The following is a 22,628-nucleotide window of genomic DNA, read 5'->3' on the forward strand; positions in this document are numbered from 1 at the left end:
ACTAAATATAAAGCAGTCATAAAAACACCTGGCATGCCATGAACCCTTAGGCCTGCTGGTTGTTTGCTATTATCATCACTATCCTTGCCCCAGCAAGTCACAAGGCTTTCTCTCTAGATTGATAACTTCTCCAGAGCATTTCCATATTCCTGCTGTTTATGCCCCTGACACCTTGTGCTTGCACAGGGGACAACGCCCACCCCTTTCATGAAGTCCATGGCTAGGCCAGGTGCAGTGGCACAGGCCTGTCATCCCAGCTATTTTGGAGGCTGGAGCAGGAACTTCACAAATTCAAGGCCAGACTCTGCAAGACATTGTCTCAAAACAGAGAGGAAGGAACTGAAGTAAGGACATAGCTCAGTAGTAGAGTGGCCCTGAGTTCTATCTGTAGTACCTTTAAAAAAAATTTTTTTTAAGTCTATGGCTAGGGTAGAGGTGGATAGCAAATAAACTAACCTGGCCAAACATCTTTGTGCCAGGGATACTAACTTATTTAACCCACCCAATAATCCTTTAAGACAGAAGTTCTTGTTTCTATTTAACCGATGTGAACACTTAAGCACAGTGTGTCCAAGGGATTCACCCAATCCCTTGATATCAATATATCAATAACTAATATGTTTCTGACCTGAGTAGTTCTGAGTCCACCTCAGAACTAAACTGGCTCCATTTTCCTCTGTCGGTGCTGCTTTCTCTGATGTCTTGGGATTAGTGAAAAGTTGTCCTTTTCTATAATGTGTCTTGTTCTATGTGACCGCCTTATAAAGGGTCCATGAGTTGGCAGAAAGGTGTTGCCCCAGACATGATACATGGGTTTTCATTTCCTAGCCACCGCAGGGAAGGGTTTGCAAGGGGATAGGGGTGGAGAGTGCAACGAAGAGATCAGAGGTGAGAGTAAGTGGAAACCTAAGTGGACCTTAACTCAGCATCTCTTCCCACACATATTAAATCAAATCATCCTGCCTCCATCTCTCACATTTAACCTCTCCTCTCTCAGACTGTCTTGCTTTAAGACCACATCTCTGCTTGCAGAAACCTCTTACCCAGTCTCTGTTGCTCTCTCTACCTCCAGAATGTCTGTTGCAATTGTCCATACCTCCAAAATGGCCCTTCCTTTCCTAATTGGATCCTTTTACTCTCCTGATTAAAATCCTGCAATGGCACCTCATGGTACAAAGGGGATAAAATTGAAACTCCTTAGCAAAAGTTCTCTATCTAAGGTCTTGCATACTCCCCCATCTTTGCTCTTGCCTCACCCCTAATTCCCATGTTAGCTTCATAGAATCCTTTAAATTAAGTTCTCCAACTAGGTGGACTGCTGCCCCCTCTCCATACCCCTCCTTCCTCTATTTCTTCTTGGTGTGTGTGTGTGTGGGGGGGGGCAGCCAGGACTGCCTGGAGATTCAGCCACTGAGCTGGATGTCCCTCCTGGCTGGCCTGGAACTTGTAATGCTCCTGCATCAGCCTCCTAAGAAGCTGGGATTACAGGCCTATACCACTACTCCTGGCTCCCATACCTTTTCTCTTTTGGGTGGGGCTGGGGGGGTACCGGGGATTGAACCCAAGGGCACTCAACCACTGAGCCATATGCCCAGCCCTATTTTTTAGAGACAGGGTCTCACTGAGTTGCTTAGTGCCTCGCTTTTACTGAGGCTGGCTTTGAACTCAGGATCCTCCTGCCTCAGCCTCCAGAGCTGCTGGGATTACAGGCATGCGCCATGGCGCCCAGCTCTTATAACTTTTCTTTTCTTTTTTTTTTTTTAAATATTTTATTTATTTATTTTTCTCGGCGGACACAACATCTTTGTTGGTATGCGGTGCTGAGGATCGAACCCGGGCCGCACGCATGCCAGGCGAGCGCGCTACCGCTTGAGCCACATCCCCAGCCCATAACTTTTCTCTTGATGCTCCTTTTGCCTGCAAAAAAAAAAAAAAAAGTCACTCACTTGTCCCCTGCATTTATGGTGCATTTAGTAATTTTGCAAGTCCCCCCTGTTTCAAGTGCTCCCTGAAATCCCCCAATTGTCTTTCACTATATCTCAGTCACCCTTAGGATTCACATCTTGACACTTCCTAGAATTTCTCTTTGCCACCTGGTAATGTCATTGCAAATAGGGTCAGTGTGGAATTTACCTCTAAAACCACAGTTCTCAGTACAACATAGATCCAGGTTTACCAACTAACTGGTGCCCTGCCTGTCTGAATTGGTCCAGTTGAGACTCTGCCTCCCTATTCTCCCCAGCCTAAAAAATTCTGCTTTAGGCATCAGTTGCAGCTCTGTCTCTGGGCATAAGTAGGTATTGACTAAGACGCCCATCTCTTTCGTGGAAAACTAATTTTCCCACTCCAACTCTGTGGTTGACTCCGACCAGGGAGGGGCAGGAAAAGGGAGGAGGAACAGAGTGGGTTGGACCATATCCACCAAGAAGTAGCAAAGGCTGAAAAATTGGGGGGCGTTCGTCATCCCAAGGACTGCCTGGCCGGTAGGGAATTCCTTCTCTCTTCACTCTTGGTCCCACGTGCTGGTGGAGGCCTCCAGCAACCCCGCTGAGGTCTCAGTCTTCACTGTGGCGCCCTATGGGAGCCAAAGCAAAGGGGCCCTCAATCTTGAGGCCAGGGGAACCGGCACTCCCACTCTGTCCAGGAGGAGAGCCTAGGGGAGATCCTGCCTAACCCCCCACGCCTGCTTTCCTTCCCTTCCAGCCCGCATTTCCACTCTTCATTCCTCTCCTCCTCCGCACCACACCGCCCCGTCCCTGCTTCTTTCTCTTTTCCTTTCCTCCTCCTTCCCTTTGGCCTGGACAGTGCTGGACCAGGCCCGAGAGCAGGTGGAATCTGCGCCGCGTCTCTCCGCTGTCGCACGGAAGCGGCTCAGAAAATGCGCCCTCCGCTGGCGCGGGGTCGCGGTTCTCGCTGCGTTAGTTTTTTCTCACAGTTGTGGCCGGGTACACCGCCCCGGGCGCTGGAGATGCTCAGGTTAGAACTTCTCCCAGGGCCTGCTGCAGGGGTGGGAGTTCGGCTGCTGGGACGTAGGGGGTCTACAGTGCCGTCGCCCGCCCAACCCCGGACCCCGCCCGCTTCACAGCGGGGCCGAAAGTCCCCGGAGCCTTTTATTTACCCGTCCCCTCCGCCCGCCGTGGACCCCGGAATGGCATCCCCCACACAGACACCGCCGCTTCCCCCACAGATGCCCCTTTGCGCCCAGCGCCCTGGAACTTCAACTCGGGAGGGGAGTTCAGTTCTGGGTGGCACCCTGCCTAGAGCCGGAGCGCGCCGCCGGAGCTCCCGCCGGGCCTCGGGGCCTCAGGCCACAGTGCGGACCCTGGCCGCCGCGGGGCGCGCTCTCACTGCAGAGCCTGAGCTGGAGTTTTTGTAGTTAAACAAAAGCATTGGCTCTTTGGGTTTTCTTTATTTTTCTTTATTCTCTTGCCTCCTCCTCCCTAAACCCCCTCCTCACTCTTCTCTAACTTCTCTTTCCTCATTTTTCTTTTCGCTTTTCTTTCTCGGTCTTTTCCTGCCTCTTCTCTCTTCCGGTATCTCCCTCTTCTATTTTGGCTTCTTCTCCGCCTCCGGGTCCCTCTCTGTCTTTGGGTCACCCTTCGCGGCCCCTCACTTTCCCTGGGCTAGGTTGCACCATCTTCCTAGCTTCTCCGCCTCTTTCTCACTTGTTCCTTCTCTGGCGACCGCGGTCTGCAGGCTGGAGTCCGGCTCCCCCGCCGCGGTGGTGATTTATTCCCCTCACCCGGCGGAATCAGGTGCTGAGCCGAGCCCGGGAATGAGGGAACAGATTTCTCCCAGGAAAGGTTTTGTGAACTAAACGATGCTAATTACGGGTGAGGGACCCGCCGCCAGAGGAGGGGAGGCGCACGGTGCAGAGCGCGACCCGCTGGCGAAGAGGCCCGGACGGCCGCGGCCCTCCCTGGGCGCCTCCTTGGGCGCCTCCCCTGCGCCTCTCACCCTGGCTTTCGCCCATCCCTGGGAACTTTCCTGTCCGAGTTAACTATTAACCGCTGGCAAGAGGCAATTTTCTTCGGAATTTCAGCGATTTCCTTTTCGTGGTGGAGGCAGATTAACATGCAAACGGTGAGACATTCGGCTTGAGTCTGCGCGCAGGCGAGGATGCCTCTGCCCCGCCACACAGTGTCCTGCGCCACAGCGGAAAACTACAGCCGGCCCCCCACCCCTGCTTGCCCAGGAAGCCGTGACCAAGCCTTTGCCTGGCCAGTGCCCGGAGGAAGGTGGAAAAAGCCGAACGCTCCTGGTCAGGGGCGGAGTTGAATGGGGAGGGGGTGCTTAGCCCATGCAAGCCGGAGACTTCAGGCTTGGGGCCAGTACGGCCACACCGCGAGCACACAGCCAACAGCCTGCGCCAAGCCTCGCACGGAGGGACGCTCGTGAAGCCATAGACAAACTCAAGGAAAAGCCCTCTCTGACCTGTAGAACCCCCAGACTCTCCATTTCCCCTTGCCCTGCCAGCACCCTGGAGCCCACGCACGCACAGACACCCTGTTCTGAGTGTATTGAATCAGTTTGACCGCCGATTCAAACTTTGTCCAACTTGAGTGGCTGGACACAAACTCCTTTCCGTTCCTCTCTTGCCAGACCTGCTCTTTCTAAAGCAGAGAGGGAGGAGGTTCTCAGCTTCAAGACCCGGGAGAGGGCTGGAGCCTCCTTTTGCCGGTACATTAGCCCCTCGCCCCCGCCCCCACCCCCGCCAGGCCTCCGGACACTGGATGCCTTCTTCGCTCAAAGGCTCTGGTAGTTGGAGCGGCCTCGATGGGGCCCTGGCCTCACCTCTCCGCTGCCCCTCCCGGGCCTTCCCAGGGGCCAGCTGACGTCCCCGATTGTTACGTCGAGGACCCTGCTGGATTTAGAGCGGGGATTCTGGGCTGCCAGTCCCTTGCCAAGCCATCATCTCGGGGCTCTCAGTCTTTCTTAGCTGATTTTTCCCCAGCCTTCTCCCTGGGTTACGTCTCTCCCCACCCGTCACTCTGTCTCTGTCTCTGGCGGGGCTGCCTCAGTCTCTCTGTGTCTCTCAGTCTCTGTCTCTCTTGTTTGTTTCATTGCGCGGACACTGATTGCGCCTTATGAAGTTCTAACTGGTTTTGTGTCAGGAAGATCTTTCTCGCTGCTACCCAGCCTGGCGTGACGGATTAAACATCAACTAGTTAAATAAAAATTAATATCAACTGCCTCCTAACTTCTAATGTCATGTTGTTTATAACTAATGAACTGATTAGGGGATAAACACATCACGGAGACATTCGGCTCTCCTGCCTCAGCTGCGTCGCCACCAATGCCCACTCTCCGGCAGGGCCTGCCTGCTGCCAAGCCAGAGGGAGGAGGGGGCTGGGGGCAGGGCAGGCTGCAGAGGCTGGGAGCTCCCTGGGGCTTGTTCCTCTGCCTCCTCTTTCCCTTTCTTATTCTCCTTTCTCTTTCCCTTCCTCTGTGCATTTCCTTTCCTGGGTCTCTCCTTCCCCGCTTTTTTTCTTCTGATGTCATCTTCCTTCCTTTTCCCTTTGCCCCTCCTTCCCTTCCTTTCTTTCCTGTCCTCTTCTGTCCTTTGCTTCTCTGCGTCTGTCCATCAGACTGTCCCTGATTCTCTCTCCCTCTTTCTTATCTCCCCACCCCTCAGTCTGGGGCTAGAATCCATGCATTTCTGGGTCTCTCTTTTCCTTACTCTACCCATCTCTGCCTCTCTCTTCCCTCTTCTTCCTCCTTATTTGGATTCTCTCCTCCCTGGCCAGTGCAGAGTATAATGTTTACCAGTATCCTAGTAACTGGGCTTCTGCCCTGCTAAAAGCAGGAGATGTGGCCACTCCCTTGCACCTGGTAGAAAACACACAACACACACACACACACACACACACACACACACACACACACCAGCTACTTAAGGGAGCAGGAAGAGAGCTAGAATAAGTGGGGCTGTGTTTTCTATTCTCTATTCTTTCTGGAAGGGGAATAAGGAAATAAAAATGATTTCTTAAACTTTTGCCTTTCCTCTTGTCCCAGAAGCAATTGATACAAGTTCAAGTGCTAAGTTTAATTTCAGTAAAAGAAAAATTGCTCTGGTGTCTCTCCTCCAGGGGCTTCAGATTTCTCACTAGCCAGCTCCAGCCTGACCTGAGTAGTCTCCTACAGGGCCTTTTTCTTAAAGATACTTAAACCAAATCACAATTGTCATCATGACAACAATAAGGCAGAAAAGTAGGTAATCACAGACCCAGCCCTGGTGATTTTTTTTCCCCCTAAGAAGCCACAACGTTTAAACTTGGTTTGCCCTGGACCGCAGGGTCTGACAAGACAATAACAACAGAAAAAGCTTTTAAAACCAATTTAGCACACGTGAAAATGTAATTCTAATGAAGAATCAATAGGCTGGCGGATCATTTTTCCTGGGATTCCTTGGAGAACCTGAGAGAGACTTTCAATCAATGGGGCGGGCAATGAGCAAAAGGGCTCCAGAGACAGTGTGGGACAGGGGTGAGGGCTAGGAGACAAAGAGAAGCACAGCCCGAGGGAGGAAGCTGGAGGGGCTTGAGATATAGGGCTCAACATTGTAGCATCACTTTGTTGGCTTTGGAGAAAGAGTATCAGATCCAAGAGCAAAGAAGTTTCCTTCCTCCTCATAGCCCCTCTGGTATGCGACAGGCTGCTTAGCACAATGGGCCCTTCCCCTGGGCCCTTCCCCTGGGCCCAGGCCCTGGTCCTGGCACTGCCCCAACCCTGGGCCCTGTGTTCAGGTAACTGTGACCAGAGCTCAGGAGCAAGCAGGAGGCACTAAGCTGAGTGTGTGTGTCCCCAGTTCAAAACACCTGGTTCCCAAATAGGTACCTCCCTATGTGTCAAGTCAAGGACATTGGGTCTCAGTTTCTGTCTCTGTCAAGAGCACCTGATGTTAAGTATGGTCATACTTTACATTTTATGAATCAGGTGCATGCACATTCTCTCCCAAGAAACTTTTGAAAAGGGAAAGGGAAATTATTATCATTATTTTAGAGAAGAAGAAACAAAGGCAAAAAGAGCTGTGCAGAGGTGTGCTCAGGTCACATCCCTTGTGTGGGACTGGGTGTGGTTCTGAATAGGTGACAATGAGACACTAATTATGTGTGATCCTCTCATGTGTATATAATGGAATGACCACATGATAATTATATATGTGTGTGCTTAAAGTTTCATTTATTAATGCTGTTCTCTTATCCTTGCCCTTGGAAATGTTGTTCAGTTATAACAAAAAGAAAAAAATAGTTTTGTTTTTATGCACTTGGGTTGGGAAATCACCAATAAAAAAGAGAAAAAAACACTGAGGTCTAACATTTTAAATTTTAAAACACTGGTAAGATGGGACTGAGAGTGTAGCTCAGTGGTGGAGCACTTGCCTAGCATTCTTGAGGCCCTGGCTTCAATCCCCAGCACTGTTTAAAAACAAATTTGGCCAGATGACAATTGGCCATGATTGGATTTGTCTGAAATGGCAGAAAATCATGTTCCTGTAGGAAGGGTTTTTTAAAACTTAAGTCAAGGAACCATGATACAAGTTTTGCCTTGGAGCTTCCTGTCAGTAGATGCATAATCTTTCTAGAAGAAGCTCAGTTGAAGTTCCAGGAGACAACTTCCAGTTCCTGAGGGAAAAGGGCTTGTGAGCCCTGTGAACCTGAGCTCCACCCCTTGCCTTAGAACCTGTCTTCGGGCCAGTATATGTGTGTGTGTGTGTGTGTGTGTGTGTAGAAAGAGAGGAAGAGAGAGACAGAGCTAAAGCCAGCCACAGGCCTCTGTCTGCACATGGGCTTACCCCACATTTTCCTTGACAACCTCTCAGAGTTGACAACCTCTAGGAGTGGGTGGAAGAATAAAGTGGAGCAAATGAATAGGGAGACCATGGAGAGGATAGGTATGGAAACACTAGTGCTCATGAGTGGTGTATGTGTGTGTAAAAAGTAGGAAGGACTACAAGCTGGCACCTATGAAAAAAAGTGGAGTATGGAAGGTTTGAAGGAGAATTAGACCAAGGTGTAAGAGTTATAAATTTCAGATTGGGAGGGTTTGGTGTAGGGAATAGGGTTGGACTTTTGATAAGGGATTAAAACATCAGTGTGCTCAGAGTGGGTGTGAGTCCAAGGGCCCCAGAGTCTTAGGGTAAGGGATTCCAGAATATTGTAGAAGGGCATGTTCAAGTAGCAGTCTAAATGAGTGTGAGAGGGATGGGACTTTCCTCCCCTTTCCCTGGTCCTCCTCATCTCTTCAGACGCAAGGAAGCCAGTACTTTTTCTTTTCGTTTGATTGTTTTAAAAAAATAAGAAGAAAAGTGATTCAGAGTGGGAGAGCTTATGAAGGATTTCGTGAGCAGCTCACAATGAATGTATTGGTGACAGGGACCTCTGGGAACGACTGCATGGCCTGTGAAAGTTGGAGCACTACTGTATCTTGGAGACTGAGCCTGAGACCTTGAAGGCGCGTGACAGGCAGTGGAGCCTGATGGTCCAGAGAGTAGGATGGGGAGAGTGCCCAGAGTCCTGGGGAAGGGTTACCGCTCAAAGTTGGGGAGCGAGGACGCCCCTGCGTTGGAGGCTGTACACTGAAGGGGAGCGTGTGACAGTGAAGAAGAGGGGGTGGGGTGAGAGGGTGTGCTGGCGTCTAGACCCGGGATTCGGTCTTTAGGCGCCTCAGGCAGCAAGGGTGCCTGCGGCTGGCTGGGGGCCTCCGCGCGTGTACGCGCGTGTGCGCGAGGCGGAGAGCCCGGGGCTCCTCTGCTGGCTGCTGTGCCTCGGCGCCGCGGGTTGTGTGAGCGCTGGCGCAAGCGAAGCGCACCGCCGAGGCGGCGGGCAGCCTGGGTTATCTGAGCCACTCGGTCTTGGGTGGCTGATCCCAGATCTCCGGGCGGCGGCAGCCAAGGCGAGACGCATTGTCCCGCCGCAAAGAAGCCGGGAAGCCAGGCCCAGGCAGCCGGGGAGCAGAGTATGGAACAGCACGCGGGTCGGGCAGGTAAGAGCGAGGAGAGACTGGTCAGCGTTTCCGGCAAGGGTGCGGGGAGCATCAGAGGGCTTCTGGCGGCCAAACCAAGAACGCATCCCACTTTTTTTTCTTTCCTGTGCTTGGTACCCAGCTGTACCGTAAGGGCTGGGGACAGAATCCCTTCGGACTCCTCTCACCCCTGGGACTTCCAGGGCCTTCCCTCCCGGTGTCCTCTAAATCTTCTAATGAAAACTTTCCACCCAGAAAACGTTAGTCTTACAACTTCTCATACGTCTTTGGAGTACTTGGTTTTTCCTTCCTCTTGGGTGTTTAGCACTTGATCTTTCAACTTTTCTCAGAGCATATATATTTTGCCTAACTTCCTCCAAGTTGAGAGTGTTGGGAAGGCCTTAATTTCTAGTGGGAAGGGAGACGTGAGTGTGGGCCTCTGTGCCTATGCTAGTGGGTAGGAAACACTGAGTGCACATACCTGTGTGCACTTGTAAGAGTCTTGTATATGAGCACTAGTGTTGATGCTCCTATGGGGTGGGGGGAGGGGAGACTCTGCCCTCCAAATCAGGAGAGGTTCAAGGGAGGCATAGGGGAAAGATGGCACCCCAGGGGACCCAGGTAGGGAGGAGAATCTGAAACTGTCTACTCAAGTGCTGACTGAAGGCTGATTTTCCCCCCTCCTCCACCCCCAGGCCTGCCAACTCAGCTTTGACTGACCATTAGGTGTCCTGGTGTAGTGTAGGGGTGGCAAGCCAAGAACCCAAGTTTAGTTGGGGATTGGTGGGAAGGAAGAGGGCTGGGTTGGGTTTCCAGAGTTTTCCAAATACTTCCATAGAGGTCAAAGCCTCACTCCTCACTTTTCCCAAATCTCATTTCTCCCCTCCCCACTCACCCAGCTCAAGTTCCAGGTTTTTGTTTTGTTTTGTTTTGTTTCAGCTGATAACTCATGCCCCCCCCCCACCATACCACCCTTGTTCTAGCTTCTTGATTGGGCTGTCCCCATTCTCCTCTCAGTTCTTGCCCTGACCGGAAGAACCTGGGCCTTTAGAAGTGTAAACTGTGGCCTCCTGGGTTTTTAGGGCTGTGGGCAGACCCTCTGCACCAGAGGTTTAAGTAGGGAGATCAATAGCAAACAGTTGTAATGATCTAATTAATTATGGCAAAATTAAAAGCGAGTACAAAATCAATCTCTGATGGTGTTGGAGATGGAATTCAATTGAGAGCCCATCTGTGCACCCCCTCGACCGTATAAATATGCAGCCCAAGGACAGACCTAATGGCTGGGTCTTCCTGGGAACCTCTCTCCCCCTTCCTTCCTTTCCTGTCCAGGGCTTCTCTCTTCTTCTGTCTCTCAGAATATATTTTGCCTTCTGATGCCCTTTTTTCTGTCCGGTTTGCTTAGACTCCTGGAACTACCACGTTTCTATTTTCCCTCTAGGCAGGCCTGAGGTGCATGGAGTGGGTTCCCAGTCTCAGCAAGTCTTCCAGCAGTTGTGTGGAGTCCCCCTCCCCAGCTCTCAGGAAGAAGGAGGCAGAGCACGGGGGACATCCTTGTGCACGTGTCAGGGATATTTTAGAAGAGACCGGGGCGTTTTCCGCATACCTGGGGAACCTGTGCCTATGGTTCCTGACCATAGGACAAACCTGCATACCAGACTCTGGTTCCCTTCCCTCCTTTCCCCAAGCGGGGCTCCCACTTCTGGCAGGCGCAGCTCGGCAAGGGCGGGGAGGAGCCGCGGAGCCGGGCCAGAGGCCGGGCGGTGTTGGAGAGGAGGAAATCTCCCCTCTGGTCCAGGCGCCCCCGCCAGCCTAGCCGCAGAGTCTTCCGCCCTCGCCCCTTCGCTGCCTTCTTTCTCTCTTCACTGCTCCCGCTCCCCTTCCCTGTTCTTTACCAAAGCCGCGTCTGGCGGGGGTACCACTCCCTGGAGGCCCTGTCCCCTGGACTGGCCCTGTGCCCTTTTTGGTCCCTCCCCATGAGTTCAAAACGACAGTGACAGACACGCACTAACCAACCTGCCTGCCGGACACCCAGGCGCAACCGCCCCAGCCGGGTTTGCGAAGGATGCGGGTTTTATTTGGTCTCGCTGAGCCTGTTTCTAAGCAGCGAAAACCATCAGGAAAGGGTGAAGGAAGGGGAAAGGGGAGAGATTCAGTAACTAGGTCAATTGTGGTCTTCAGATAGTGTAGCCTGTACCCCCAGAACCATAAAAATAAGACGTTTATTTATGTCCTCCCTTTTTCTCCGCTGATCTGTCCCAGTGGCTTCTGGTTCCCTGGCTCCCGGTCGCTGTTCCTCTGCCTCTCCCTCCTGGGGTTCTGAACCCACTCTATGACTCACGCTGACTTCCCAGGCTTCTTTCTACCCTCGGAGACCCCTCCCTCTCCCTGGTCCTGCTGCCGGGTCCTCAGAGCCTGGGGGAGACACAGCCTGACGCCTCCCGCCCTCTTTTGCCAGGCCTCCTCACCCCGTTATTAATTGCTGTGTTGACCTGCAGGATTGATTGGCGGCCCCGCTGGAAGAGGCTGAGGAGGCCTTGGCCTCCGAGCAGCCTCGGCTGAGGGCAGAGAGAGGAGGGGGAGGTGCTGGATGCGGGGCCTGGCTCCCAGCTCAGCCCCGCCTGGAACACAGCTGTTTGCCTAAACACCTTGGCCACCCCCCTCACATACTATTTATGCACCCTCAACACTTAAACACACACTCACACCATCCTCTCACCAAAAGATGCGCTGCCTCCAAGTAGACACTTAAGAAATTCTCCTTAATTGATTTAGAAATTGCAAGGGTATTCCTCCACTAGTCAGTTTCTTCAACATATTCGTTAGCCGCGGGTCTAGACCCTACCGCAGGTCTAGACGTGGCAGCACAAACTACGGGGCCTGGACCTACTATCCCAGATTTATTTCGCACCTTTTCTTTTCTAGGAACAGTTACAGAGAGTTAAGCAATAATTCTGGATACAGGTAACCCTTAAAATCTCAAATCAAGGCACTTTTTTTTTTTTCCAGAAAGGATCTTTTTTTTTTTTTTTTTTTTTTTTTTTTTCAGAAAGGATCTTGCCCTGTCTCCTGAATGTTCAGGCCTTTTGTTTCAAGTGCGGGGAATCTCTGGCCCGCCGGAGGGTGGAGGGCAGAGTTGCAGTCGCCTGGGGCAGGGGTCTAACCGTTCTACAGCGAAGGCCCACCCCTCCCTATCCCTTTCCTCGCCTGCCCAAAGCGTCGCGTGCGAACACACCCACTCGCGCTCACACACGCATGCACACTTACACGGCCCCCACAGCTGCAGCAACACCCCCAGCCCAACCCCAGGCCACAAACGGCGAGCCAAGAACCCCCAGGGCGTCCTGGCTCTAGGCTGGACGTGAGAGAAGGCAGGAATATACAAACCTTGGCGGGTCCCCTGGGAGACCCCCTTTCCTTGGGCCTCTCCCTGTTTCAGCCAGCCCCTCTTGACTCGGTGTCCCCTCTCCCCTTCGCTCCGGTCCTTTGTCTCCAGCCACCTTGCAGCCTGTCCTCGCCTGGGCGGCCCTGCTCTTCGGCCGGCCTCCCTGTCTCGCAGGCGGGTCTCCCCCTGCCTTGCCCGCTCCCGGCTCTGGCACGCGCACCGCCTGCTCCTCGCATCCACACAGCAGCTGGGAGAGGAGGAAGGGAGGGAGCGCGCGCTGCGGATGGATCCGAGACGGTAGATTTGGTGTCTGCTCCCAACTCCGGGGAAACTCAGCCCGGGTGCTCCCGCCCCTCTCCAACTACTCCTCAGCGCTGCCCAGCCGCGCGCCCAGGCCCGCATTTGGCCTTTACTTTCCCTGCGTACGTTCTGTGGCTATTTCGCTTTCCCGGGTTTCCTGACACCCGCAGTAGCGATCCCTTTGCCTTGCACTCCGATCCCTTTTAGCTGCCTCTTGATGCTGTCTGTCCCCTCCCTCCGCAGTCCCCACCGTTGCAGTGGCAGTGGCTGATAGCGCTAGGGTCTCCTCGGATCCGCCCTCACTACATCCCTCGACCGCAGCCGAGTCAGGCCGCTGGCTGGGCCCGGTTGAGAGGAGGGTTAATCATTACTTCTCCACCAACACTCAGCCTGGGTCGGACTTTCTCACCCTAGCTCCGGGAGGGGAGGGGAGCTGGCTCGTGGGGACTTTGGCTTTGCCCAAAGCAGCCTCTTCAGGCCTTCCGGATACAGGTGCCTTCTCCGTTCCCTTAGCGTCCCTGTCCCTTTCACATCCTCTTTCTCCTCCTCCTCCTCTCTCCAGCCGTCATCTCTCCCCCATCAGTCAGGCCTCTCCCCACCATCTCATCTCCGCTGTGGGTTTGGCAAGTTGACTTCAAGTCCTGGGAGGACCAACTCTCTTTGTTTGCAACCAGACCCAACGGGATTTCCGTCGATGGCCCAGCTCCTCCCAGAGGTTTTGGAGGACTGGCCGAAGGGGACCGCGTCTCAGGCCGCAATTAACCTGGCTGTTGGGTGTGTGTGTGTGTGTGTGTGTGTGTGTGGAATTTAACTGATCCTCCAGCTGCTGTTGGAGGGGGGTTGGAAGTGGGAACCAAGGAGTGGCAAGAAGGATAGAGCAGAGTGATAAACCTGGATGGGGTATAGTCAAAAAGAAAAGAGGGAAGATCCAAAAGAACACAGGAAAGGTCTGCAGCAAGAATCCCCAGAAAGCTTTACAGAATTGGAATTCAATGGAAAACACCCCTCTCAGATCCTTCCTTTTCCTTTTTGTGGAAGGCCAAGGATTCAAAAAGCTGTTCCTTAATCTACTATAGAAATGTTTGTTTTTCAAAATGCCTTTTGGTTAGCTCCATAGAGTAGACAAGTATCCCCATTTCACAGGTGAAACAACTGAGGCATAAAGAAGAAAAGGGACTATGCCTGTAGTGGCAGCTGGTCCTTCCTGTAGGCTGTGGAATGAGTGATCCCTTTAGCTGTACAGAGGTCCATGCGTGTCTGGGGAGGGGGGACAGGCAGTGTCAGGTCTGAGCCAGGAGGACTAGGATCTCTCTGACACATCTCTCTCTCTCTCTCTCTCTCTCTCTCTCTCTCTCTCACACACACACACACACACACACACACACACACATCTATCTAGTTCTTTGATGTGGGCCCTCCTCTCCTACCCTCCCTGCTGGCCAGATTTCTCTTGGATTCACTATTTTTCAGCCTCCTTGTCCAGTGACCCTCAGGCGGCAGCCACCTGGCTGACCCGTGCCGCTAAGAGGCCGCTTTGGTGGCCAAGTGGCTTGCATTGTCGTTGCCCCTCAAAGGGACTGCGAAGGGTCGGGCGGATCGCAGGGACCTCTAGTGAGGGGAAGCGGGGTTAGAGGGGGAGGGGCTAGGGAGGATAAAAGCCCAGCACGTGCGCGCGGCCTCAACAGGACCAACAGTCCGGGCGGGCGGGGCCAGGCGGGAGTCAGGCCCCCCGGGCTTCACGCGGGGTGCCCAAATATTGGGAACAAAAGCGGGAAAAGAAGAGTAAGAGCAGGAGGGAGGGAGCAAGGGAGAGAGCGAGGAAGCAGAAATTAGGGGGTCTTAGATGAAAAAAAAAAAAAGAAGAAAGTAGCTTTAGGGGGAATGTGCTGTGGAGTGTGAAATTGCAGCCCATGGTGCTCCATATTGTACCAGAAGCTCTTCCAAAAAAAAAAAAAACCATCCTCCAACGTGACCAGAGGGCTAGGCAGGGGGAGGGGCGGGGAGAGAATGGGGAGGAGGAGGGAAAGGGCCGGGCGGGAGCTGGTCAGGCCGAGCTGGAGAGGGGGCCGGGGTGCTTGCAGCGGCTGCCTGGCATCTGGCCGCCAAGGGTATGAGCTCGGGCTGCGGCGGGACGCTAAGGGCAAGTGGGCCGAAGGTGCCAGTACCGGAGTTTGTCAGAAGAACTTTTTCTTTTCTTTCTTTTCCTTTTTTTTTTTTTTTTTTTTTTTTTTGGTAGTTGTGGCGGTGACTTACCAAACTGGGAATAATCCAGGAAAGGGGAGCTCGGCTGCGGAGCAGCTGCTCTGCTCTACCCTGGTCTCTTCCCTCCTCGGGTTCTGCTTCTCTTCCCTTCGGACTAGTTTTTCCCCTTTGATTCTAAACAGCTTTTCCCCCCCTGAACTTTAATGCGTTTAATTTGGTCCGCGCTGTGGGGAGCATATCCTGGGGAGATACATTTAATTTCGGAATTTCTAATCCCCTCCCTCAGAGCCCGGGCCTTAGCTCCCGGTGCTGCTCCCCGGGAGGTGGGAGGAGGAAGGCAGGCCAAGCCACGGGGGAGGGGCGCGGCTGGGTTGCTCCCGCTGCAGCCCAAGGCCCCCGCCAAGCCCCCCGCGGCCCAGCAGCCATCCTGAACTGCTTGAGGCCGGGCTCCAGGGCCCCGGGTCAGCGCCCTGCCGGCAGAGGAAGGCAGCCAATGCCTCTGCCTTTTCTCGCCCAGGCAGAAAGCTTTGGGCCTGGGAATGGGAAACCAGTAAACGAAGAGAGAAATGTCCACGAAAGGAGCCGGTGCTAGCGGGAACAGCCCAGGGGTCTACACTGGCACTCCACTTCACTGGCACAATCTACTCAGAAACATGTTTAAGAGCTTGGGGCGGGTGAGTCACGCTTGGCTTAGGTACACTAGAGGTGGGATGCATATCCCGGACCAGCGCCTCTGGGACACCTGCACCCAAGCAGAGCACGCGAGGCCCTACCACAGAACCAGGCTGACCTAGGTTGGCTGAGAGGGAGGAGGCAAGAGTGGGGGCCGCCAGGCGTCAGGCAAGCCTGGCAGGAAAGGGAGCGGAGAAGGCGAAGGAGCCGAGATCCACAAGGAAGATTTATTGGGCAGATCAGATGCACAGAGGCGGCTAATGAAGCAAATCCCGAGATGGGTATCAGAGCAACTCCCCAAAAGTTTATTTGCCTTTAAATTTCCGCAGGGAGGCGGGCGCCTTGTTTGAAGTGTAAATGCCCCTAGGTTGGGGGGTGGAAGGGCCGCTTTGAAAACACCAGAGAGAAAAGGTTCATTTAGAGGCAGACGGGAAAAGCAACCAACCCTGACAGGTCGGAGCCCAAGTTGTGTTTGGGGTTGGGTTGTTTTCTTTCTTTCCCCCTTTCCTCTTCTTCCTTTTTTCTTTTCTTACTTTTTCCCCCTCTACTAGCCTCTATAGAAGAAGAAAAAGAAGAACAGGAAAGGGGGAGTTAGAGGGAGAGGCCAGTGACTGGAGAAGAATCTGCAGGCCAACCCTTCATCCTGGAGGCCTAGGAGAAAGCAGAGCCTTGGCTAACAGGGCTTCTAAATCACCAGGGATCATTGCTCTTTGACTTTCTAGCCCAGAAATGGGCTGGAGCTAAGGATGAAGCTGCCAGGGACTGGTCCTGCAATAGGGTGAGTGTCTGACTAGTGCAGTGCTGAGAAGAGTGTCCAGGAAGCAGGGGAGATACCAAGGCTCTCAGGGGCTATTTGGGACTTGGACTATCATGGAAGGGTCTTCCTTCCTGAGAGGACAGAGGCATGAGTACAACTTCCAGCGCACTTTGTGGATTTTCACAAAATATGAAAATTCCTCTCTCTCAATATATGAAAATGCCTGTTATCTACACCCACACTTTATAGTATGTGTAACATTGAGGTATCTATTGGGTTCTAGAAAAATCTGAATCTGTGTGGAAAAGGGGAGTCTACCCATAGTCTTGTTCTTCCAATAGTTCAGACTTCTCAAGACTTAACTCCTGTGATAACCAATATATGGAGACTTGGAGCAAGAGCTCCTTTAGTTCTGAGCCCTTTTCAATAAGGACCCTTCTTCAATCCTCCCCACCTCCAATTCTGGGTTAATTACCTCCCTGAAAGAAGCTCAAGTCTGTACCAGCTAATACCACCTGAGAGTCTCTGCTCCTGGTCTGGGAGCTGTTTGGTTTAGCTGTTTTTCTTTTTCGCTATCCACACGGAGTTAGTGCGTGTTCGTGGGGTTCTGAGGCCAAAGGAAACCCGGGAGCGCCATCTGCAGGCCTCGGGAAGAAGAGACTGACCTTCGGGGCTGGACCCTGCGCCTTCAACCTCCTGCCCAAGGGAACCTGCTTCGCCGCCCAAGGGAAGTGGGGGCAAGGGCGGGGGGGGGGGAGCAGATGGAGAGGAATTTTTTTTATCTCCTAGAAGTTACTCCGCAGATGGATTAAACGAATTGGTCTCAGAACAATCCAGGAGGGAGGGAAAATACCAGGATCCCAGCAGACCCAGGCCTCTAAGGAGTGAGAGTCCCAGAACCTCATGCGGCAGAGCTTGGCCTGAAACCCACCAGAGGAGCAAGGACGTCCTGAAAACCAGAGTTCGAGATGTCCAGCTGGAGTCAGGCTAAGTTGGGTTGAGTCAGGCAGGTGCGGACCCGGATACTAACTGCCGCCCAGGCTTCAGCCAAAGGGATAGGGGCACGAGTCTTCGGCCTTTCCCCCAAGCGCCCGAGGCTGCAGACCAGCCGGAGGAACCTTAAGTCCAGGCGGCGAGAGCGCAGCACAGCGCGGGCTTCGTGGAGCCGCCCTTTCGCAGACCCAGGGAAGCGGGGGGAGGGAGTGAAGGAGGGAGAGAGAGTTAAAACATCAGCTGAAGTGCCAAGATGATTTATGAGACGAGGGAAAATATTTCATAAAGATCTCCCGGATATTCTGTACTTAACCAGTTAGGAGACAAAGGGCTTCTCCTGCCTAGTGCGTGAGAGCGGACCCCAGCGAGCAAGGGAGCGAGTGCTGGCGAAGGCTGCGGAGTCCGGGCCAGCGGCTCCGGTAGAAGTGGGGCCAGGGCCGGGGTGCTGCGCCTCCTGCGCTCGCTCGGATCCGCAGAGCTGGCAGCGGGCGGCGCTCCGCCGCGTTAGCAGTCGCCTCTTCTCCCCAGCAGGGGAGAGCGAGCTTTGGTCTCCCGCATCCTCTGCCGCCAGCGAACAGACACTCCGCAGTGTTTCTACCCAATCTCCTCCCGGTTACCGAGGGTCCAGGAGCCAGGTCCCCGGGCTTTCCTATCATCCGTTGGGTCCCACCAAGGCAGGTGGGTTCGGGCCGGAGGTCTCCAGCTCGATTCTAAAGCAAGTGTTCTGTACTGCCCAGACTCGGGTGGGCGAGGGGATGCGGGAGGCAGTGTCCGCAACTGCGTGTGGGACAGGAGAGGACAAACTGCTGGGCACTTTGCCCCAGAATGAGAATGGTGATGGTGCGTGAATGGCAAGGTACCTCAGGAGGGAAAAGGAAAGGGAAGGACCAGAGAAAGAGGAAGGAAGAGTCAGGACGGAACGGAAGGGAACTCAGAGCTGAGGGTAGTGGGGTTAGTGCTAGGGACAAGGACCGACCCGGGCCGCGTGGCTTATGCGGGCACTGGCCGGTGGTGGATGGCAAGGCTGGGCGAATTGAGACTGAAAGCCCGGCTTCTGAGTGCGGCGCGCTCCGCCGTCCTCTGTGGTTGCCTGAATATTCATTAGACTGGCCGCTCTTTATCCTTATCTAACGTTTACCTTATCGGCGAGTTTCGTTTCTCAGTGTAGTTTTAATCCTGGGCTCCCATTCCTCCTCCCCCTGGCCCGCTCCCCTCCCTCCCTCTTCCTTCGCCCGCGGTTCCCTCCCTCCCCCCCGTTTCCCCCTCCCCTACCCTCCCCTCGCCGGCACCGGAGTGACAGGCGCGGGGCCCTCCTCGCCGAAGCTCGGGGCTCTGGCGCTGGCGAATCACAGAGTGGTGGAATCTATTGCCTTTGTCTGACAAGTCATCCATCTCCCAGCGCGGGGAGGGGGAGGGGGTCTGGAGGGGGCTTTGCAGCTTTTAGAGAGACACACACCGGGAGCCGAGGCTCCAGTCTCCGGCCGAGTCTTCTCGAAGCCGCAACCCACCTGGGGCCAGCCCCAGCGCTACCGGCGCCGCTTACCTCCCTCCCTTCCTCCCGGCCCTTCGGCCGCGGCGGCGTGCGCCTGCCTATTCCGGGGGCGGGGGCCCACTCGCGCGCTCCCCTCCCGCGGGCGCCCGCTCGGACATCCCGGGGATTGCTACTTCTCTGCCAACTTCGCCAACTCGCCGGCACTTGGAGCAGCCCAGCTCCCATCCCGGCGCCCTCGGGCCGCCCCCCGCCCCACGCCCTCTCCGACCAACGCCTCGCGGATGACCGGGTTCCAGGGGAGCTGAGCTAACCGCCTCCCCGGCCCGGCCTCAGACCTGGCAGCAGCTGCTGCGCGAGCAATGCGCCCCCGGTGCCCCCTGGCCCGGCCCATTTCCCCGGGGCCGCTCTGCTGATCGTCCAGTCCCGCGCCCCGACGGTGGGAAGTTGCGGCCACTGCGGTTGCAAGCCCCCGCTGGCCCTGAGGAGTCCCGGCGGGGAGCTCAGCGCAGCGGCCCCCGCCCCCGCGCGCCCCACAGCTGCCGGGCGCCCGCTCACCCTCCCTCCTTCACCGTCCCTCCCTTTTCTCCTCAAGTCCTGAAGTTGAGTTTGCGAGGCGACACGGCGGCGGCGGCCGCGCTGCTCCCGCTCCTCTGCCTCCCCATGGATATGCACTGCAAAGCAGACCCCTTCTCCGCGATGCACCGTGAGTACCGGCGCCCGGCTTCTGCTCGGGTTCCAACCCTGTCTAATCCCAGCGCAGCCCAGCCCCCTGCACTCAGGTCCCATCTCGGAGGCCACGCTGGCTTTTCCCGTTCTCTCTTTTCGTTCTACCTCTTTTCCTTTGCCTGGTGTTTCTAACGCCTTTAGCTTCTCTCCCTTCTTCCTTCTGTAACCCACGCTTATTCCTCTGCTTGCCTTCCTACCTTCCCTGGTACTCATCGCCTGCCTTTGCTCCTTCCACCTGCTCCTTCTTAGGTCGTGGGACCCACAGCCCTGGGCGGGGGTTCCAGCTCCCTAGTCAGCCTCTTGCCCTAGACTGGAGGACTAATTGACAGGCAGTTTTTAGGGTGTTGTGGTTTTTCTCCCTCTCTGTTTTCTCTCACTCTCTCACCCTCTCTCAGTTTGTCTTCTTCTCCTCCCTCCCTCATCTCTACCTTTCTCAGACTTGGAGTTGTGGGTGTCAAGGAGGAGACTTCTAGCTTGGACAACCTGAGTGTTAGGACAGTTGGTCAGAAGAGAGTGGGGGTGGGGTGCCCCCTTCTGACCCTCCGCTTTCAGCATCTTTTGGCCCTTCCAGCCTAGTCAAAGCTTCTCCTGGGCTGGTTTGAAATATTTCCCTCCTGTCTCTTTCCCATTTCCCTTCCATCTCCTTTCCATTCCTTTCCCTTTGAGTTGAGAATCCAAGGTTGGCAGGACGTGGTCATTGTCTTTCCCTACCTCTGCCCTGGGAGATGTTCTAAAACAAAAAGGGGTTAGAGGAGAAATCGAAGTCAAGAAGAGAGCAAGCAGGGCAGCCTTCCAAGCTGGCCCCTGGGCAGAGTGCAGCTCTGCTCAGTTCTGAAGCCTTCTTGCCTGCCTCCCACTCCCTGTTAAGGATCTTGCAGTCAGTGTCCTGGGTAGGGGGTCAGCAAAGAAGGAAAAATGAGGGGGAAAGAACAAAAGGAAGGCAAATCCCCAAAACTGGTGGAAAATGAAAGAGAAGTCAAAACAAGAGAAAGGAAATCAAAGACAGAAAATTGAAAGGATGATACAGAAAAAAAGAGAAAAGGAGAAAAGAAACAGGAAAAAGAATTGTTTTAATGAAATTTAAATTTATCTAATTCATATTATGTTTTTAGCTTGGAAAACCATGAGATATTTAAGCAGACATTTAAAATAAAAAGATAAATAAGATTCTAAGTAGAAAACCCCTCCCCATCTGTAAATTAATAATTAAAGATAATTTGCAACTTTTCACGAGAAAACTTTTTAAACCTGGCTTGCCTCTGTGCTTAAGACAAGAAAGTCAAGAAGAAAGAGCTGTGTTTCTCTAGACATACATTTAGCTTTGGGGGGAGGATCTTTAAAAACTACTCCTGGGATAAAATATATTCCCCTAAATAATTTCCGAGTACAGGAAACCCAAGCCGAGGGTTTCAGGCAGTTGCTTTTCGCTGCAAGCCGGGCCGGAAAGCCTTGCTCCTTTTCGGGAGTGGAATCAGGTCCTCACGCCGTCTTCACCCAGCCCGCCTGTCTCGAAGCCGGCTGCCACTGCTTTGGCTCTCTTCTCTGGAAGATTGCGCCTGGGCTGCGCACTGAGAGCCACTTTGAAACCCAAAAGGGAGTAAGGACAGCAGAAGGTGGTCGGAAGAAAGGAGAGAGTCGCCGCGCAGCCGGCGGGCTGGCTGACTCGCGGGCCAGCAGCTACAGTCCGGGTCGGCACCGCCGGCAGTGGCGCATTCCAGGCCTGACTCAGCGCCAGCCCCGCAGACCTCCGGCCTCCGGTCGACTACCGGCCCGGACTTCTGCCGTGCCCCCTTCCCATCTCCACCCTTTAAATTGGGACTGAGGGGCCAGGCCCGGAGCCCGGGGAGGCTGAATTATTCATCTTTAATCTGCCCGCAGCTGCCGCCTTTTCATGCTGGTAACGCGAGTTCTCCCGGGGCCTAAATTATTGATGGTTGGGTTTGGAAGGAGGGGAGGGGTGAGGAGTGGGACTAGAGATAGGGAGATACAGGGATGGGGGCAAAATAAGAGGTTCTGGCCTCCCAAGAGCCATCTAATCAGAGGCCTCTTCCCAGGTATTTCACCCGATTTCTTTTGGTTTCCCCAGAAGGGGACGGGAGAAAAAGCGAAGGGGGCACGAGATGCCCCCCGCTTTTTCCGAACTCGCTTGAGGCCAACATGGCAGGGGTTGCAGGTTGCTGGCCCAGTCTGGCCTAAGCTGCTACAAGTCTCTGAGCCTGGATTGCTTGCTAAATGCCGCTGCAGGTTGATCGCTCTGGGTGCAGGATTTCTAGTCTGCGGTAGGCCAGGGAGAATGGGGCACCGGGGCAGAACCCTCAAGTCTGGCACCCGGTGATCACCTTGCCTCTTATATTGGAAACCCAGCTAGTAGGACTGGAAACCCAGAATCCTCCTTTTGGCCAGAAGAGCAAACGCTCTTGTTGCTGGGTTCCCTGGGCTCTCTGGGTGGCTGCCCATATCTAAGAGGTCAGAGGGACTGGTACTGGCTTGGGCTGGCTATAAAGGGTGCCGGGTGAGTCCTCAGCCGATAGGGCAGCCTGTGTTGTGGGACCTGGGTGAAATGGTTTGCACCAAGCCCGAAGCAGTTAGCGACTGACAGGCGAACCCAAACAGCCTGTGTTCCCTGCTGCAGCCGGGAACCGCGCGGCTCTCAGGCAGCTCTCCGGCCACGGTCTTGTCTTTGACAGCATCAGATCCCCGACCCCTGTCTCTTCCACTCTCCCCTCTTCAGCTGGTTTTCGTTCCACTTTAGACACTAGGGAGATGAGAAGGTAGATTTTTCTCCCAAATATCTAAAGATAGAAAACATAAAGGGAAGAAAAACTCCCGGTCAAAAACAAACCGAACAAAAAGCACAGGGAAAGAGGTAGTGCAATCCTGATTAAAAATAAATACAAAGGAAGAGGTTGAGAGCAAAGGTGTGTGTGTGTGTGTGTGTGTGTGTGTGTGTGTGTGTGTGTGTGTGTCCCTCTCTATGCTTGGGGTTCGGCTGAGCAGAGTTAAGCGGACCCGGACCTCCCATCCGCTTCCAAGCCCTCGCATGCACTGAATCTGCCCCTTGCATGCGGCACAGGCGGGATCCCTCTCCAGCTAGTTCCATCTTCCCAGGCACTTCATCTCCTCACTGTCCAGTATTT

General features: G+C 54.2%; 1 protein-coding gene across 10 annotated transcripts in view; it reads left to right on the forward strand.

Annotated features, from left to right (window-relative positions):
* Positions 1–19,362: 19,362 nt before the first annotated feature.
* Positions 19,363–22,628, forward strand: part of Pax2 (paired box 2) — a 78,150-nt gene continuing 74,884 nt past the window's right edge. For 8 of the 10 annotated variants that reach the window (XM_026407913.2, XM_026407915.2, XM_077798704.1 and 5 more), the window contains exon 1: positions 19,426–19,468. In XM_026407913.2, the coding sequence (XP_026263698.1) occupies positions 19,426–19,468 (43 nt within the window). Of the gene's footprint in view, positions 19,469–22,628 lie in introns of all 10 variants that reach the window. The other 2 variants (XM_026407919.2, XM_026407918.2) reach the window with 2 other exon arrangements.

This window comes from Urocitellus parryii, chromosome 5, assembly GCF_045843805.1.
Source record: "Urocitellus parryii isolate mUroPar1 chromosome 5, mUroPar1.hap1, whole genome shotgun sequence".
NCBI lineage: Eukaryota > Metazoa > Chordata > Mammalia > Rodentia > Sciuridae > Urocitellus > Urocitellus parryii.